Raw genomic sequence first — 20,168 nt, 5'->3', positions numbered from 1 at the left:
GTGTCATCGGTAGTCAGGGGCTGCGTAGGCGGCTCGCTGAGAACCGGACCACGTGTAGCTGGTTTTGGCGTGGTGTCGGTGGAGACCGCGGACCTCGCGTGTCGGTCTTTGTCCTTGCGTTTTTTGGACAAAACGGTAGTCGGAGTCTCCGACATTTAAAAGTGCTGGGCGAACTCCGCCAGACGCTTAATAGTGCGTTTATTGAAAGTAGCGCAAAAGCGACAGCCCAAGACATCGTGGTCTGGGCCTAAACAAGGTATACAGAGGGAATGGAAATCCTTATGCGATATTTGCTTCCCACAAGAAATACAATTGTTAACTTTGTCTGACATCGGTCTGAGGCAAGAAAAGTTTCCCCAACTGGGTACTTAGCTTTAAAGAAGACTTGGTTTCCAAATTTTTGTAATTTCAGGAGCTGGCCGACCGGCACTTGCAAACTGCTTCTGCTTCGGGCACCGCGCGGCAAAAAAGACTGAAGAAAATGGTGTCGGCTGTGTCTTATATACCCCTGTCGCACTGACGTCAGGAAAGAAAGCGACGACAACAGACGCCGGACCTAGACTTTGGAATTCGGCCGACCGAGGACCCGCCTGACGGCAGGAGAACCCATCTGTTATGACTGCAGCTGTATGCACGATGAACATCTGTGACCTCCCAAGGGGTTGAGCCAGGAGGGTTCTGGCCTAGAAGCTGCCTGTCCCAGGGGCTGTAAAGGTGCCTCACACCAAGGGCCTTGGTTGACTTAGAAACAGATGTCATAGCTTTTTCTTCAGTCTTTGGATCTTTTTTTTTTTTTTTTTTTTTTATATCTTTTCCCTTTTTTTGGGATCACACCAGCGGCCACATGAGTTGGTGTGGGCGCAACAGAAGTCAAAGGTTATGACACTACAGAAAAAGCCAATGAGAAGGACTGCATGTGTGTTGCGAGTACACGGCCCTATATTTAAGGGGTTTTGCAAGAAACTTAGCACAATTAGAACAGCTAGAGACATTGTGCTGAGGCCCCAAGCAAAACTAAAGTCTTTATGCAGGATTTGTTTCAAACAGGAAAAGCAGTTAATGACTTTTTTTTTTACTTTTTTGAACATTAATTACAAAAGGAATTTTCCCAACAGGGTACTTTGTCTGGAAGGAGAGGATCTCTGGAAACACAAGCCGACCAACGAACTGTGAGCATATAAAACACATGAGGTGCATCAGACTGCATGACTAGAATGAACGGAAGATGGTATCAGATGCCCTTCTTACACCCAGATGTCCAGATGTCGGTCAGACATCTGTTGGTTTGGGGTGATGCTAAGACTATGGAAATTGGGCCAGTTGGGAGCTTTTGCATGGCAGGAAAACCCAAGTATCAGTACTGCAACACCTGACTACGAAGAACATTTAAATTACTTAAAACACATTTTCCTCAGAATAAACTGCAGATAAAACATTCCTCATACTTTCCCAATTAGAGTAAATTTTAATATACGAGGCTGACCATTCAAAATTCTGAAAAATCAAAGTTGCAGAAGCAGATACTCTTCTCCATACTTATCAAGAATCTCTCCATCCTTATAAGGAAGAATAGGATTGGAATTATCTAAATATTTAGCAGCAGTAGGATTAACCAAAACTATAGCTGCTGGTAAGGTTTAGGAGTGTAAAAAACACTTAGCTTTATACATTCCATCTGCCTTTTTAGGGGCAGCAGGTTGACTGACAGGAAAACTGCAGGCAGTGACAACACATCCACCAGAACTACAGGAATGGGTGCAGGTTCTTTAAAAAATTCCTTTTGTAACAGCTCATAGTTTTATGAGGGACCAGGACTCCTACTAAAACACTGGCACATTCTGGAAATAGTCGCACAGAAAGATGAGCCCCAACAGGGAGAATCTGAAACTGAGCTCTCCTCTAAGTTTAAATCAGAGTACAAACCCCTATATCTGCCCTTTTTCATCTTCCTGTCCAGTCTCAGAATCTTGAAATCTTTAGAAAAATAAGCATCTCTTTTTAAAAAAAACACTCTGTAAGAAGGATGAATAGCCTGAACTAAGCTTAGTCAGTAGTAGTTTCCTGGGACTAGCCAAGCTGAAATTTGAGGAGAAGTAGATACACGTTTGGTTTTCTGTTTCTTTTAGACAAGAAAATGGGGCCAACCGTGTTATTAATGGCAGCAGCTCCTGGGAACTTCTCTACCAGGCAAAGGAACAGGACAAGTCGACCACTGGATCCCCGAAAGCCTGCAAAGAAGGTCTCTCTTCAATGACAGAAAAGCTCTGAAGGGCTTTGGACCCAAACCTGTCTTTTTAATCAGCTCAGTGGAAGCTGACTGTTTGGGCATGTGGACAGTGCCCTGAAGCTTGGAAGCTGGCAGGCTGTTATATCCTTCACAATGGGCCTTGCTTAAGGAAAATAATGAAAAATGACTATGCTCATTGCACCCAAATCAGATGGCAAAACCAGTAGCAGTGCCAAAGACATGTTGAAGTTTTTCTTTTTGGCAGCACATAGGTCAGTGTGAAGAAATTTGGTACTTTAAAAAATGGATTTCATATCCCTGTTTCTTAGAGTGGTTGAATTGTACTACCCCCTCCTCAGTAACTAAAATGAAGCATGCAGGTTTTTCTTCCAGCACATTTGCTGCTGCTTTTGAGAATTCCCCTATATTAACCTTCAATGCTTATCCGTTTACACTGATTTCTTAATTCACCATCAATGTTTGCTTGACACGAGCAACTTAACTCACCAACCAAAAATAAACAGGACACTAGGATGTGATCAGCTTTGGACTCTGCAAGGGACTTGGGAAAAATTGACAAGAAAATTTCTTGCCCGGAAAAAAGATTAGTAAGATGGTAAACACAGACTTTAGTACTTAATGTTACAAAGACTTTCTCCAGTGATCTACAGACCATTGAGTTGTGCATACCTCCTAAGGGAGGTGTTGAGATGCTACTGTGGCCAAAGCACAACATGAAATGAGAGTAAATGGATATACCACAAGTGTTAACACGGTGTCGAAAGAAGATCAGAGAATGCACTGTTCACACGCAACTCAAAATTTCCAAATATCAATAGGGGGTTCACTATGATGATGATTCAGGAATGTAAAAAACCCAGAATGCAGCCTTGAAAGGGAAGCCAATGAGGCAGACACTGAAGTCTCATTTTTAAATTCTAGACTATTAAGCAGTTGCCCGCTTCGATTGTAGTTTTTCAACAAACTGTACTCAATTCTAATGGGTATCCACTGAAGATGGTGTTCTACTTCTGAATTCTCTCCAGAATCCACTTTACCATTCAACTTACTGAGACACATCCGTTGCAGCATCACAGCAAAAAGTTATAATTCACTCAGATCTGTTCCACAGTCCAATTTTGGGTTTGGTGAATAAATGGCATATACAAGCCAGCCACTGAATTAAAGTTTGCACTGAATGTTGTTGCTGTGTTCTCCTTGAAGCCTTTGGCAAAAAGAGGCACCTTTGCAGGAATGCATGCAAGTATTCCGGTGTGCCCCACAAAATAACTTAGAAACCCCTTCAATTCTGCAATGCTGTACAATGACATACCGGTCTCCACCATGGGCCAGATGCATAGTGCTGCATGACTTGTCTTCCCTTGAGAAGAAAGCTGTCCAACACAGTTAACTGTTTCCAATCTGAAGCAAGTTCTGGTGAATCTTGCCTTCTTGAAAACAAGCCACCGGTACATAAAAACAGCAGGTATATTAGGGCACTGCTCTCAAGTCTACAATGTCAACTGAATTATCAATTAATGTGTTTCTGGCTGAATTAGAAATGTTAACATTTCACTCTCAGCAAGTATGACTAAGTAAAGTCAAACTGCTAAAATCAAATGGAGGAAGGTGTTTTTATGCCAAAGAGGGTAACATCAGTAAATTACCACCTAATCAAAGTGGAAAGATTAGAGAGAGGAGCTTAGCTCAAGTTTACTGCTGACCAGCAGTAAAGAAATCAATATCAACAGGTATTTGTCAAGTTTGTTACTTCTCTAAACCCTGGCAAATATCAAAAAGCCCTGCCCTGCTTAAACAGACTCTGGAAAAAATGGCAGCTCAGGAAGTAAGCCTTGTATTTCTTGGCCGACACATCTGCCATACTGATAAAACAGGTCCAGCAATTGCGTTAATTATGGATGAATTAATGGTAATAACTAACTGAATGAAAATAATAAACATGTCGTGGTTAGCAACATCTCTAACAATTCAAATACCATGATGCAATAAACATGAAAAAAATCTAGGGAACTCCACAGTCTTATGGTTGGGGTGTGCCAGAGAAATGATCTTCTGAAATAACATGAAATTGCATAGCAAAACTTACTTTGTTTTTTTGCTGATGATCTTTTTTGCAGGAGCTGGGCTGATTTCTTTTTCTTGTTCATTTTTTTCTTGCTCTTGTTTTTCATTGTCTGGCTTCTCTTTCTCAGGTTTTTCAAGGTCGTGTTTCTCATGGTCAAGTTTTTCATGCTCAGATTTTTCTTTATCCTGTTTTTCAGCCTTTTCTTTTTTTTCCTTTTTAGGTGGTGGCGGTGTGGCGTACTGCTGAGCAACCTGCTGAGCAACTAGTTGAGAATTTATTCTAGGTTTCCTACAAAAATGAAATTAAGTGTGTATTAATAACTTAACTTTCACTCCAGTAGTACGCAGAAGGCGTTTTATGTCCTTCATCACAAAATGAAGTATGGTGATGGAGTGCGTTTTAACAGGTTTACTTTATTTGCAACTATCCAGTGAAGACCAGATAACAAAATACATAGAAAACAATGCTTGTATAATATAAATAACTCACTGCATTTTAATTGCAATTCAGTGTACGCCAATAGTATAAGCAGATGACACAGACATATTTCAAACACACTTTACATGTAGAATGTTGCCTTGTTTGCAACAAATGAAGATGCTAGAACTGGGAGTCATCTGACTGCTTATAACCAATGCCTGTAAAGAATTCATGGTGTAGTTGCCAGTAGCTTACACTGAATTGCTGTCAAAATCTGTATAACCATGTCAATGGCTGCACATATCAGAAGCCCAGAAATAGCCCCAGAAACAAACAACCCATGGTGGAATCAGAAAGTGCAATTCCCACAAAGCAATTCCCACAAAGATAAACTCTCTCTCATCAACTAAACAGGCAACTAAGAGGGCTAATTAGGTAGAGCAAAGCCCACTTTGAAGTCAAGATAGCCTCCCAAATGAAAGATAACCACAATGCTTTCTTCAGCTATGAAAAAAACCTTAAGGGCAGCACACAGCAATGTGGTGAACTGGTAGAGAATTGCACCATTCACAGAGCCTGGAGATGTAGCGAACCTATTAATCTACAAATTCAGTTTTAATTGTACCCACCTCACTCCCAACCATCCCCCAAGATATACAGTGAACACAACCAGTCTAACTTTAACTAGGGAGCATGCTCTAGCTGTGCTTGCTAAAGCCAAGACGCCAGCTTCAACGGCCCTCAATTAAATCCCAGGATGCCTCCTGAACAGTCTAAAATTAGAAGTTATGTACCTACCATAACGTTCCATGTTAGTTGTCTTCACACAGGCTTTGTGCCATGAGAATAGAGGACTGGGTTGCCCCTCGGAAAGAAATCCTTTCATAGGAGAACTAGAAACTACAGACCCATGACTAAATTTATTTGTAAAAAAAAATGGAAACCATGGAACTTAAGAAAGAATCAAGGAGACCCTCTGGAACGGAAACATCTCAGTTTTTTTTACAGGAAGGTCATCCTTACTGAACCAGGTGGACTTCTTTGAAAAGGTCACTTCCGCGAAAGAATTAGAGGAAAGTAATGCATACTGTCGACTTACAGTTGGCTAAAGCATTTGATACAATACCTCCTCTTTACCAGCTAGGCATAAACCCCTATATCCCATGATGCATAGCGGAACTACCTCAGATGTTTGGCAGCTAACTAACCCTGCTAAAGACTTATCCTAATATAATTAGGAACCATGGTTCCTAAAGAAGTCCTCATAACAATGCTCCAGAGGAAGCAATCTAATAGGAACTCTCCAAGATCTGTCCAGGCCAGGGGAAGGAGGGTGGGGCTTAAAGAAGGCGAGATGAAGACAACTAACATGGAGCGTTATGGTAGGTACATAACTTCTAAATGTTAAGTTGTCAATTCACATTCTTGCTGGATGGGACAGTCCCTAGCACCTGTATCCCGGGTGGCTCAATGGAACAGACTCTTGAGAACAGTGGAACCAAAACTGGCCCTATCTCTGGAGGCCAAATCCAACTTGTAATGAGACACAAAAGTATGAGGCGTGGCCCAAGTAGCTGCTGCACAAATAGTGTCAATGGGAAGTCTATCCTGAAAGGCTACAGAAGTGGATAGACTCCTGGTCGAATGAGCTTTTGGCTTAGAAGATAGTTGTTTGCCCTTAGAGAGTACACATAGGAAATGGTGGAAGTCAACCATCTAGATAAGGTCACTTTAGATACTGGAAGACCCAACCTGCTTCCTGCATAGGAGACAAACAATTGGTCTGATTTTCTAAGTTGTTTAGTCCTATGTAAGTAGTACCTGAGCTGACGATGAACATCCAAAAATGCAGCTTCTGTTCAGCTCTGTCAGAATAGTTAGGAAAAAACTGGTAGATCAATAGATTGGTTAATATTGGCTTGAGATACAACCTTGGGAAGAAAGGAAGGGTTAGTCCTGGCGAAACCCTATCCTTATGAAACACCAGATAAGGTGAGCGAATACAGAGGGCCTGAATCTCAGAAACTCTTCTTGCAGAAGTAACAGCCAGCAAAAATATAGTTTTCCATGTCAACAACTTTAAAGAACACGTAGCAGACGGTTCGAAAGGAGGTAGAATTAGGGATGCCAACATTAAGTTCAGATCCCATTGCGGAGGAGGATGTTTCACAGGCGGTTTTAGGAGAAAAACTCCTCTCAAAAAGGCTTTGCATAACCTATGAGACATGATGTTATTGTATTGCAAGCCAACATGAAATTTGGAAATAGCAGCCATTTGTACTTTGACTGTAGATGATGACGAACCTGAATGAAAAACCTCCGCCAGGAAATCCAAAACAGAATGTATAGGAGCGGTGAAGGGAGCAATATTTCTGGCGTTGGCCCAAATAGAAAAAGCATCGCCACTTGCTAGCATAAACACTCCTAGTGGACGACTTTAAAGAAGACACTAAAATGTCTCTGACTGAGTCAGAAATCATTGGTAGCCTGGCTAGGGAAGGAAGTGGAGCAACCAAGCAGTGAGGTTGAGAGAATGAATGGCTCGGTGCTGCTGACCCGACTGGTGGATCAAAGATCCGGAACTGGGTCCAGATGCCAGGGCTGCACCAGAAGGTGACGATGTAGAGGCGGAAACCAAATTTGTCGAGGTCAATATGGAGCAATGAGGATCAATTTGGCTCTCAAAGCGGTGGCTTTCTGAATGACTTGTGGAATCAATGGAAAGGGAGGAAAAGCATAAAGAAGTCCCGAGGCCAATCCTGGGTTAGAGAGTCTCTCAAGGGTTGGCCTGGAAGAGGAAATAGTGTGAAGTAATCTGGGCACTTGCTGTTTTGAGGGTAGCGAAAAGATCGCAACAAGGGTGCCCACTTCAGAAAAATCTGATCCACTACAGACTGATTGAGAGACCACTCGTGAGGCATCAGAATAGATCTGCTTAGCCTGTCCGCCAATAGGTTGGACCTGCCGGGATGTGCGTTGCTATTAGAAACCGCTGAGAAGAGATCGCCCATTGCCAAAGTCTGAGAGCTTCTCGACATAAGGGATAGGACCTGGTTCCGCCCTGTTTGTTGATGTACCAGACCACGGACATGTTGTCCGTCTGTACTGCAATAGTCCCTGTGGGAAGAAAGTCGTCGAGGGCTTGCAACGTTAAAAGCACTGCTCTCATCTCCAGGACATTTATGTGCAGGTGGTATTCTATGGGTTGCCACGTCCGTGGACCATCCTGCCCTGATAATGCCCCCCACCCGATCAGAGAGGCATCCGTGGTGACTGTGGCAACTGGAGGAGGGAACAAATGGTCGGCCCTGCTGAAGAAGAGGGAAGATATCCACCATCAGATGAGCCCTGCAAGACTGTGTCACTAAGATCTCGTGTCTCATGGGCAGATGGTAGTGCGACCACTGCGTGAACAACATCCACTGCAGGAGGCGCATGTAGGCGAGCTAGTGGAAGAAGAACAATGGCTGCAGCCATTAGGCCTAGAACCTTCAAGACAAACCTGGCTTTGACCTTGTTGCTTTGTAACAGAAGCTGAACAAATTTCTGGATGTCCAGAATCCTTTGATTTGTTAGTCTGGCTAACATTTTGGCGGTATTTAACTCTAAGCCTATAAAGGTGATAGATTGGCAAGGCAGCAGAGAGATTTTTGAAATTCACGAAATTCCTAGACTCTTGCAAAGCCGTAGGTGTAATCTCTGGACCGAAGAAGCTGATCCCTGGAGGTGGCGGAGAGGAGCCAGTCGTCCAAATAAGGAAACACTTGGAATCCTCGGCGTCTCAGGTGAGCTGTGACCACCGCCATGCATTTGGTGAACACTCTGGGGGCTGAAGTGAGGCCAAAGGGCAGTGCTCTGAATTGGTAATGACTGGCTCCCAGCGGCGGAGAAACCTTCTGGGCGTCTGTGAATCTTTATGTGATAATGCATCCTGAAGGTCTATCGAGCACATCCAGTTGTCCTTGCCCAGAAAGGGCAGAATGGATTACAGCGTGACCATCCGAATCTTGCCTTTTGACAGACTTGTTTAGTCTGCTTAGGTCTAGTATTGGTCTCCAATCTCCCGTCCTTTTGGGGACCAAAAGAATCTTGAGTAGAAGCGGATCCTACTTGGTCTGCGGCACTGTTTGGATGGCTCTTTTCCCAGGAGTTTTAAAACTTCATGTTTTGCCAAATCCCTTTGACGGGTGAGATGTCTGGAAGGGATTGTAGAGTGGGAAACCTTTGAAGGGATTTTGTAACCCTCGGATATAATCGACTGTACCCACTTCTCTTGTGATAGGGATTGCCAGGCTACTGGGTACAGCGAAATCCTTCCCCGACTGCCTCCAAGGGTGGACAGTCGGGCAACACCTCAGGGATGCTGAAAGGGCTTCTCAGGAAGAGGCTTCCCTGTTGCCCTGGTTCTGAGGACCCCCTGCCTCTAGAGGCGTCTATTATTGTTACCCCTCTGCCTCTAGGGGTAAACTGACCACGTGTGTCGGTGTAGCTCCTTGGGCTTTACGGAACCACATCTTCCCCCCTTCTGACCCTTGGGATATGGTCTAGAAGGAGTGGAAAACTGGACTCCAACGGCAGAAAGAGTTTTACCGTCTTGTTCACATCTGGTCAAAGTATCCTTCACCTGAGGTCGAACAAAGCCGAACCGTCAAAGGGTGTTGGTGAAGGGCGCCTTAAAGGGGTCCGCAAAATTACACAGCCGCATCCAGGCTTGGCGTCTAAGAGCAACACCTGTGCCTGCGGCCCTGCTCGCTCCATCGGCTGCATAAGATATGAGCCGCATGGAGGAGTTAGATATCGAATTCAGGATAGCTAGCTGAGAGGCAATCTTTTCCTGAGCCCCAGCAGCTGAAGGATCCTGGACTACTTCCCCAGTTCCTTGAGAATATCTCGTTGAAGCCTGGTGAAGTGACAAAGGTAATTCAGCGAGCATTGCAAAGGTCGCTGAAGAAAACATCCGCTTTCCATACCTGTCCATGGTCCTAGAATCCTTATTAGGAGGATGGACAGGTACTGAAGGATCCGCCAGTTCCTTCTTAGTGGCCGCCGCCACCACCATAGCATCTACAGAGACACCTTTGGACAGGAACTGTTTGTCCGAAGGGGCGTGATGAATTTGGATGGTCTCCTGGGGACAGGTTCCACGGAATCTGGAGCCGCGCCTTCGAGCCACTACCTGCATGAGTGGGTCGAAGGCGGAGACACCAGGAGGTGGAGGTCGGGATCCAAAAGCCTCCAGGTATACCGACTCATCCTCGGAGGGGTCAATGGAGGCCAATTCCCCTCTGTTTGAGGAGCTCAAGGATGTCTGAAAATGAGACATCCTCAGAGGGGACCGTGGGGAACCCTCCGACTCATCTAAGTCGGTATCAGATGTAGTAGACTCAGGGGAGTCTGTGTGTTTCCTCTTACCGTCCTCTTCGAGGGGTTCACCTGCAGGGTCAGGAGAAACCTCGGAAGAGGAGGAAATTCCCAGTGGGGAAACCTGGGCGATGGATCCCTGGGCCTGAGAGCAAGAGGCTGGCAAGAGGTTTCTGCAGGCACTGATGAGGGAGGAGCTAGAGGATAGACCGTTGACCAGGCTCAGAGGCCAGGACACTCCTCATCACCTCAAAGGCTCCTCTCCCGGGAGACCTGAACACACCCGCTCGAAGAAACAGGAATGGTCGGCTCCAAGGAGAGAAGGCTCGAGGCAGATGTCGGCGCCGAGCTTACCAAAGCGAAGCTCCGAGAGGGAGGCGGGGGTCGGACAAGGGTCCGATGCCACTAGCCCTCGGAGCCGACAGTGAAACCCGGCGACGGATCCCTCCAAGGAAAGTCTCAAGGAGGAGATCGGGCCGAGGATGGCGGAGCCGAAGGATGTATCGGCTCGGCATCGAAACAGTCGCTGTCCCAAAAGCTCCGGCTCCGAACTCTGGTGTGGAGTCGGAGGAGAATCTCAAGTGGGGCTGTAGCGAAGTCTGTTGAGGCGGGCTATGGAGCATTTGGGCCAGTGCCTGAGACTTCAACAGCCTGCTTACCACCCTCTCCAAATCGTGGTCAGACAGCCTGGAAGATCTCGAAGATCGGCTCCGATGGCTCCGCTCCGACAAAGAGGAGACCCGGGCAGTGGATACTTAGTCGAAGGGGACCGGGATCTCTTGCGGGCGGAGCCATCGGGCGAAGTCCCTTGAACCCCAGATGGAGCCGAGGATCTCGGCTCCGATGCTAGATAAAGTGTCGGCTCCAGCGGAGCCGACAAAGCAACAGTAGTCAGGGTATCGGAGCCGGCGGCACCGAACCCACTACTCTGGCAGAAGAAGCATCGGTTCCAGCGGGCGATATCGGCTCCGACAGAGCCGGAGCCACGAGGAGGCTTAGACACTGTAGCCTGAACCTTCGGTGGCTTAAGAGGTTTTCCTGCCCTTGGTTAGGAGGAGAACCTTCAGGTTTCAACAAACCTCGGAGGATCAGTTTGTTCCTCCTTTCCTGCAGGACTCGCTGGCTAAAGGCATGACACAGCACAGGAGTCCTGCAGGTGCAAAGGCCCCAGGCAATACACACAAGAAGTGTGACCGTCTGTCAGGGACATTTTCTGACAGCACTGGTCACACTTCTTGAAGCCTGAGACCTTGCCTTCCTTAGACATCCTAACAGGATATACACACACAGTCCCCACAAACACACAACTTAATCCCTACACAGACACACAGGAAGGGAATAACTTGGGGAACTAGGCCTGACTAAAACTTTCAGTGAAAAAAGTATATTAAAAGTTTAAAAAAGGAAGGGAATAGGGTGGGCTGTACTAATACAGGCTAACCTGACACTGAAGGGAAAATTAAACCCCTAACTAACTTTTTTTTCTTATTTAACAAGAAAAACTTACCTCAGCTGGCAAAGGAGACCTCTTTCGCTAAGCGGCAAACGAGATCTGAGGTAGTTCCGCCTTGCATCATGGGATATAGGGTTGCCTCGAGCTGGTAAAAGGAGTTCTTGAGCTAAAGCTAGTGCCGAGTCGGAGCCGAGGATCGGCTCCGAACCCATCCAGCAAGAATGAAGGCGAGATTGACAACTTAACATCAGAAGTTATCAGGACCACCGGAATCACTATTTAACTATAGTCTTAACACAGGCTTTGTGCCATGAGAATAGAGGACTGCAATGGTTGCCCCCCCTTCAGAAGGGGGAAACCTTCAATGGATCTTGGAAACTACAGACCCATTAGTCTGACTAAATTTATTTGTAAAGCCATGGAAAGAATCACCATGGAACTTAAGAATCAAGGAGACCTCCAAATACTGGAAACATCTCAGTTTAACTTTATCAAAGGAAGGTCATCCTTACTGAACCAGGTGGACTTCTTTGAAAAGGTCACTAACGCAAAGAATTAGAGGAAAGTAATGCATACTGTCTACTTACAGTTGGCTAAAGCATTTGATACAATACCTCACTCTGGCATTAAGGAACTAGGCATAAACCCCTTTATAACATGCTGGATAGCAAACTGCCTCATGGATAGAACCCAGGAGACTAAGACTGTTGAGGTCACATCCACAACGAGGCAGGTCACCACTTGAGTCCCTCAGGGCTATTTGCTAGGTCTGCTCCTCTTTGGCATCTCATTCTCAGATGTCAAAGCCAATGTCAAAAGCCTCTGTCTGACCAAGTTTGCACATGACTGCAAACTGGGAGCAATTACTGCACCCCCCCCCCAAGAAAAACACCCTTCAGGAAGGTCTAAAAGATAAAATACCTGATCTCACAGCCATGGCTTAAAACTCAATGCCAAGAAAGGCATTATAGTACCTTTTGGAAAATCTGCCACCCCCGGCAACTACATCATCAATAAAACACCTGTAAAAGTTGATTCATTAGTCAGGGATCTGGAAGCCCGTGTAGATAGTAACCTTGACTTGACCAATGTGTCCAAGGCAGTAAAAAAGTCCTTCTATGTTGCTCAGCTTATAAGTAAGAGCATGGTATTTAGGTCCAGAGAGGTCATCATACCACTGTACTCAGCCCTCATCAGGCCAATCAGAATATAATGCCCGATTCAGTATGTACGTGACCAGACACATCCAGCAACTGGAATGTTCACAAAGTTTCTTACAAAAAGAATACATGAAGTAAACACAATGTTCTATGCTGATTGCCTCAAAGTCCTTTCTCTTTACATGGTTGTCATACAGACTTCTGAGAGGTGATCTTTACCTAGCATACAAAGCATTCTAAGACGCTGTCTTGATGAACCTTTTGCACCTCTGCAAAACAGCATCTGAACTACTAAATCAAAAGACCTAAATTTTACTTGAAAAATCAATACATGTTGGCGTGATAGATATGTTTCACATAGAATTCCCATTCTCTGAACAGGATCCCCATCCATGTGAAGCACAGTTCCTCAACTCTACTTAATCACAACTTGGGCCAATGGATGGGGAATGGAAATTCCCCACAGTCTGGCACCTATGTCTCTGATGAACAGAAGTAGTCAGCAAATCAACCCTACATAAATCAAGTTTATGGATCACAAATGGGTTGCATGACAAAGCTAATAAAGGTCCTAGCAGTCATTAGCCTAAAGCATACCTATGAAAATGGTAGAAACATTACTTACCTTTACATAAAACCAATACCTATCTGACTAAAAAAGTAACTAGGAATACTTAGGACTTCAAAGACTTCCTCCATGATGATGAAAAAAAAAAAAAAACCCCATACTTGTTTTCCCACCTTTCTAAGCTAGTATAGTCCAGTTTTCAGGTTCATGTTGAATTCAGGGCTGTGTTACAAGTTTCTGTGTTTGCCCATACCTTACTTGGATAGAAGGAAGTTTCGATGTTCACTGTGAGAGAGGGAGCTTTGAGCGGCCTATCTGTCCCTGGAGGAGTGGTTTCAGCCCAAAAATTAGTAGTTTATTGGCCATTTTGGGCTAATTTCTCTCTCATTTCCCTGCTATAAAACCCGCATTTGCGCGGTTTTGTATGCCGGGCAGTGCCAGTTAGCTTGGGTATAACTATTCCCGGCTCCACAAAGTCTACTCTTCAATTTTTCCCATGGAACTAGACAAACTTTCAACTTAAGCACTCATTCACTTCTTATCCCAGCACTTGCTCAAAACTCATAGTAAGCATTAATAAACCTTAGCACTAGACCCCCTATACTGTAGAGAAGGACAAGACTCTCTATTCGACCTTACCAGCCAATCGGTAAAACAGGTCACTGTACCTATCCAGGCATGTCCAAAGGGCAGTTTCAGGTATACTCTCCAATCCAACTGGTGAATCTGGGCATTTTGAGGCAATGTTACAATTGCCTCATGTACACAGACAACCCTCTCCTCCTTCCACCAAACACTAATACATGCGAGAGATGTAATTATGCAGCCAAATTGGACGCTAAGCTCTCTTAACTCAGGAATGGACCAGGCAGTCAAGAGAAGGAAATTACTTGCATCACACCACCAGTCTCACATAGACCTATGAAATCAGCACCGGCAAAAAACACACAAATACACGAAAACATACTCGGAGGCTCTAAATAAAAATCTGCAAAAGCAACAGAGACCTCCAAAGCAGACATCCAAGCAACCTCCACCCAACACAAACCATGAAACACATACTTCACAAAACCCGTGTGCCACGCAATCACAGCCCTTAAGGCAAAATAACATACCCAACACACTAGTAACAGGTGACTATAGTCAGGCACACTGACGTCCCACTCACTAGGCTGAACAAGGAGAAGGTTTACTGCTAGCTGCCTGTCGGGTGCCAAGATCCGCCACATAACACAAGCACTCTGGTCACTCCAGAACAAATACAAATATGACTCTGTCATTGTCCATGTTGGTGTGAATGACCGGAGCCGTACCTCCCTGGACTACATAAAAAGAGACATGGAGGAGCTCATTGATCACGTAGCCCAGGCCAGTATGACCCTGACCCAGAGCAGCATCCCACCCTCACCAAGAATGATACCACGGTATAGAGAAAAAATGATCAATTTCAACAATTGGCTAAGCTTCTGGTGTCATTCAAAGGGGATCCAGTGTCTGTCAGTCTGGGATGACATGCTCGACAAGCCACGCTGCTTCGCTAGAGACGGCTTGCACCTGTCACCCTTAGGCTTTCAAATACTGGCCAAGACTCTTGCCACCCCCATAGTGCCCTTTTAGGCAAGGCTCAAAAGACAAATTCACCACCTCAAATAGCACAAGTAACAAAAAACTGAGGGTAATGCTGCGTAATGCTACTCAATGCCAGAAGTCTAAACCTCAAAATGCAGTCACTCGAGGCACTCCGCAGTATGGAGAAAATCGATATATGTGCAGTAACAGAAACCTGGTTTAAGGCTCCAGAGAGCACCCCAGCACTACCAGGTTACAACTCGTACCATACATTTCGGCCACAAAACCCAGATCGAAATACAAAAGGTGGGGAAGCATCCATATTCATCAAGGATACCCACACCTCCAAGTTAGTGGCACAGCACAATGCTTCAGAGATCATCCACGTGCAACTAACGGGCAAAACTGCTATTCAAATTATAGCTTGCTACAGATCACCCACCATATCCCAGGACCCCCACTCCGCATTCCTGGAAACACTGGGAAACATAAAGGTCCTACCAAGCACCCTGATATTACTAAAAACTCCCGATGTCCACCACGGCAGTAAAACTTAATAGTAAAATCAAAACTTTAATAATAAGAAAATAACAAAATAAGCAGTCCTCAGTCTTCCGATAAGCGCTTTCGGCAAATAAGCCTTCCTCAGATCGTATAAAAAGGACTGTTTAGCTTTTGTATTTATAAGGCATCACAGCCATTCCTCATTTAGTTCTCTGACATGCCCTTGTTGCAAACCAAAAGGAGGCCAGCTAGCAGAGGTATAATTTCCTTCATTGTAATTAAAGGGGCAGTGCTTCTCTTTACTACAGGATTGTGTATGAGAAAACTAATAGCTATGGATGTGAATACATTATATGAATGAAGCAACATTCAAGTAAACTTGCTAATCATATTCCTTCTATTCTTAAGTGCAGGTTTTAATGGCACAATAGTATTCAAGCCTGGTGATCTGTTTGCTCTTAAATTAATTATCCAGCATGTTTCCCTTAGATCTGTGCGATTATGAACATCACCTCCTCTTGTGGTCTAACAGACTGCCTCTATGGCCTTAAATACAAAGTAATGAGAAGGATACTGTACTACGTGGGCTGCTAAGACATTACTGGGATCTTTCTGTTTGATGTCCCTCAAATGTCTGAGGATACGTTCCTTAAGACGTTGATCTGTTTTGCCAACATAGAAAGCACTACATTGGCAGCAAGTCGCTAGGTATATGATGTGGGAACTAGTACAATCAGCATAAACATTAAAATTGTACTGTTGCCTGGAGTATGGATGTACAAAAACATTGGAGCTGTCAATGGAGTTGCAAGCTTTGCATCTTAAGCACTTGAAAGTGCCCTTTCTATTAGAACTGGGCCTATTTCTTTCAAATCCATCTTTGTTGCAAATGAGACGTTTCAAATTATTCTTATTCTTGTATGGGAATCTGGGCTGTTCACCTACAATGTCTTATTTTGTCATCAGTTGTAAATACCGGCCAAAACTTCCTAATAACTTCACATACTTGCTTATTGTCAGCAGTGTATGTTAACAAACATTTAAGTTGCTGTGATTGAGTTTTAAGATCCAGGTTCTCATGATGACTCTATGTGGGTTCAGAGAAGTAGGGACGTCCCTTTCCTCTCCTTAATTCCTGTGGATCATGCTTCAATATTAGATTCTTTCTTTTATAGGATCTTTTACTTAAATGTGTCTCAATATTTCTCTGTCCTGCTACAAAGTCTTCATTCTCAGTACATAATCTTGAGGTTCTTAAGATCCGATTCTCAAAGATGTTATCAAAAATATGTCCCGGGTGCATACTCCCCCTATGCAGATAATGATTTCTCCAGGTTTCTTTTTTATGAATTCCTGTACTGATACCTCTATCAGGATGCAGATGAATCTTTACATCCAGAAATTCTATGGTCTCCGAAGAATGTTTAACCACAAACTCTAGAAAATCAGTGCTCTCGTTGATAAAGTTGACAAAAAGGTCCAATTGTGTAGAGCTGCCTCTCCAAAGGATAAAGACATCATCCACAAAATGGCCGTAGTACACTAGATATTGTTTCCAAGTGATGGGTATCAGTTCATTATGTTCACACTCAGCCAGAACCAAATTAGAGTAACTATTTGCACATGGGGTGCCCATAGCCACACCCCATGTCTGCAAATAGAAAGAATCCCCATACATAAAGATGTTATTTTCCAATACAAGTTCCAGCAAGGAACATATTGGTTCTACTTCCATACTGTCCCTTGCTAGGAAAGATCTTACTGCCTGTAGACCATAGTCATTCGGAATCACCGTACACAAACTCTTGATGTCCATTGTCACTAGTAACAAATCTTCATATTTCTTGAGGTCCTTAGTAACTAAAAAGAGTTTTTCCAGAAAATCTCCTGAGTCCTTCAATACAGTTCCTGCTAGTGGCAGGGCCTTCTTTAATTCATTCTCCACGTACATGGAAACAAGATCCCAATAATGCCTTAGCAGCCCACATAGTACAGTATCCTTCTCATTACTTTGTATTCAAGGCCATAGAGGCAGTCTGTCAGACCACAAGAGGAAGTGATGTTCATAATCCTACAGAGCTAAGGGAAACATGCTGGATAATTAATTTAAGAGCAAACAGATCACCAGGCTTGAATACTATTGTGCAATTAAAACCTGCACTTAAGAATATAAGGAATATGATTAGCAAGTTTACTTGAATGTTGCTTCATTCATATAATGTATTCACATCCACAGCTACTAGTTTTCTCATATACAATCTTATAGTAAAGAGAAGCACTGCCCCTTTAATTACAATGAAGGAAATTATACCTCTCTCTGCTAGCTGGCCTCCTTTTGGTTTGCAACAAGGGCGTGTCAGAGAACTAAATGAGGAATGGCTGTGATGCCTTATAAATACAAAAGCTAAACAGTCCTTTTTATACGATCTGAGGAAGGCTCATTTGCCGAAGGCGCTTATCGGAAGACTGAGGACTGCTTATTTTATGTTATATTCTTTTTATTAAAGTTTTGCTTTTACTATTAAGTTTTACTGCCGTGGCGGACATCAGGAGTTTTTAGTAGCGTTTGCCTTTTCTCTTCCTCACTGGTGTCCTTCACAGTGTAAGAAAGTTTTTTACCTAAGCATCCTGATATTGGGTGATTTCAATTACCCAAACATTAACTGGGAGAACTATTCAAGTACAAACTCCCTTGCCCAACATTTCCTAGAATTTATAAACTCAAATGCCCTGGACAGAGGTGACAACATATTGGACCTGGTCATCACCAACATGGGCGACTGGTGTTCCACACCAGAGGTCAACCCCTCGCTGGTTAGATCTGACCATAAACCAATCACTCTGGATATCCACATTCCGCCACCACCCCTGGGTCAAAGAAAAGTATAGTTTTGTACCTACCATTAATGTAGATGTCCGATAGGTATGCATCTGCAGTCATCACATATGCGTTGTCCTGCCTCAGGCAGCCCTTTGGTCGGCCGGATTCCAAAGTCTGGGTCCGGCGTCGGCTGATGTCGCCCTTTTCCCCCGACGTCAGAGCGCCTGGGGTATAAAAGCGTCAGCCGACGCCATCTTCCTCAGTTTTTCTTGCCCCAGATGCCAGGTGCCCTCTAAGGAAGGCTAAATTTGGAGGAATGCAATAAATTCCAAACATGCACAGAAATATATATATATATATATATATATATATATATATATATATATATATATATATATATATATATACACCATAATAGATAACCCCAGTACGAGAGGGATAAGTACCCAATAAATACCACAGAGGGGAAGGAGGGAGGGTAAGCCTATCTGCAGATGCATACCTATCGGACATCTACATTTATGGTAGGTACAAAACTGTACTATGTCCTTCAAGGATGCATCTGCAATCATCACATATGGGTAGAATACCATAGCCAATCTGGGGGTGGAGGATCTATGTAAAGGATGGTGTAGCTAAAATGCCCTGCAGGACTGCAGTAGCAAAGCCTGCTCTGGATCTGGAATATAAAGGTAAATTGTAATGCTTGGTAAATGTATGCACGGAGCTCCATGTAGCAGCTTCTAAAATGTCCTTGGTAGCCACCCCTCTTAAGAAGGCTATGGAGGTGGCTGTGGCTCTGGTCGAATGAGGTCTAATGTTAGGTGGCACAGTTTTTCCATGAAAGGAGTAACAAAAAAGTACAGTTTTGTACCTACCATAAATGTAGATGTTCGAAGATCCACATCGCTGCAGTCCTTACACTTGGGTAGTCCGCTGTCCTCGGTCGGCCCGAATATCAAAGTATAAGGCTGACGTCGGTCAAGGCGCATTAGACTGACATCAGGACGTCAGGGTACAAATGCGCATGACCGACGTCATATCCTCAGTCTTTTCTTGCCCCAGATGTCAGAAGACCCCTAAAAGAAAGGTCAAAACCAAAAGACAGCAAACAACCAACCAACCACCCTTGCACTAATAATATGTACAATATATACAATAAATACAATATTTACAACCCAACCCACACAACCGCCTCTAAGAACAGAGGGGAAGGAGGGAGGGTAAATTGGACTGCAGCAATGTGGATCTTCGAACATCTACATTTATGGTAGGTACAAAACTGTACTATGTTCTTCATCTCACATTGCTGCAGTCCTTACACTTGGGTAGAATCCCAAAGCAGAGGTAAGGGAGGATGGCAAAACTATAAAGCAGCAGGAGCTGCCAAAATGCCCTGTAAAATAGCAGTGGCAAAACCAGCCCTAGATTTAGAGTAAAGTGGAAGGTGATAATGCTTAGAGAAAGTATGCACTGAACTCCAAGTAGCTGCCTCCAAAATATCCTTAGTTGCCACCCCCCTTAAAAAAGCTGTCGAAGTGGCAGTAGCCCTAGTGGAATGAGGCCTAATCCCAGCTGGAATCTCCTTACCATGATGGGAATAACAGAAAGCAATGCAAAACCCAATCCACTTAGAAATAGTTTGTTTTGACACAGGCTTGCCCTGAGAACTCAAAGCAAAAGAAACAAATAACTGCTGAGACTGCCTGAACCCTTTAGTTCTGCTCAAATAATATCGCAACTGCCTGTGTACATCTAAAGTGTGCAAAATCTTTTCCCCTTTATTTTGGGGATTTGCATAAAAAGTAGGCAAATGAATAGTTTGGTTTAAAGCCACACTAGAAACCACTTTAGGCATAAAGGAAGGATTAGTGCAAGATACCCTATCCTTATGGAAAATTAAGAAAGGCTCAACTGCCATAAGGGCCTGTAATTCAGAAACCCTTCTTGCAGAGGTGATGGCCAACAAAAAAGCAGTCTTCCATGATAAATATTTCAA

At 44.1% G+C, this 20,168-nt stretch overlaps 1 protein-coding gene across 2 annotated transcripts in view; it reads right to left on the bottom strand.

Moving 5' to 3' along the window:
• The window catches only part of LOC122807054 (RING1 and YY1 binding protein), a 336,417-nt gene that overhangs the window by 160,797 nt on the left and 155,452 nt on the right, over nt 1-20,168 (bottom strand). For both annotated transcript variants that reach the window (XM_044077977.1, XM_044077976.1), the window contains exon 3: nt 4,335-4,601. In XM_044077977.1, coding sequence (XP_043933912.1) covers nt 4,335-4,601 — 267 coding nt within the window. The remainder of the gene's footprint in view (nt 1-4,334; nt 4,602-20,168) is intronic.

The sequence above is a fragment of the Protopterus annectens genome, chromosome 7.part0 (genome assembly GCF_019279795.1).
Source record: "Protopterus annectens isolate FY-2018-M chromosome 7.part0, PAN1.0, whole genome shotgun sequence".
Lineage (NCBI taxonomy): Eukaryota > Metazoa > Chordata > Ceratodontiformes > Protopteridae > Protopterus > Protopterus annectens.
Note: the sequence above shows the minus strand (reverse complement) of the source record. Positions and strands in the feature narration are given on the sequence as shown.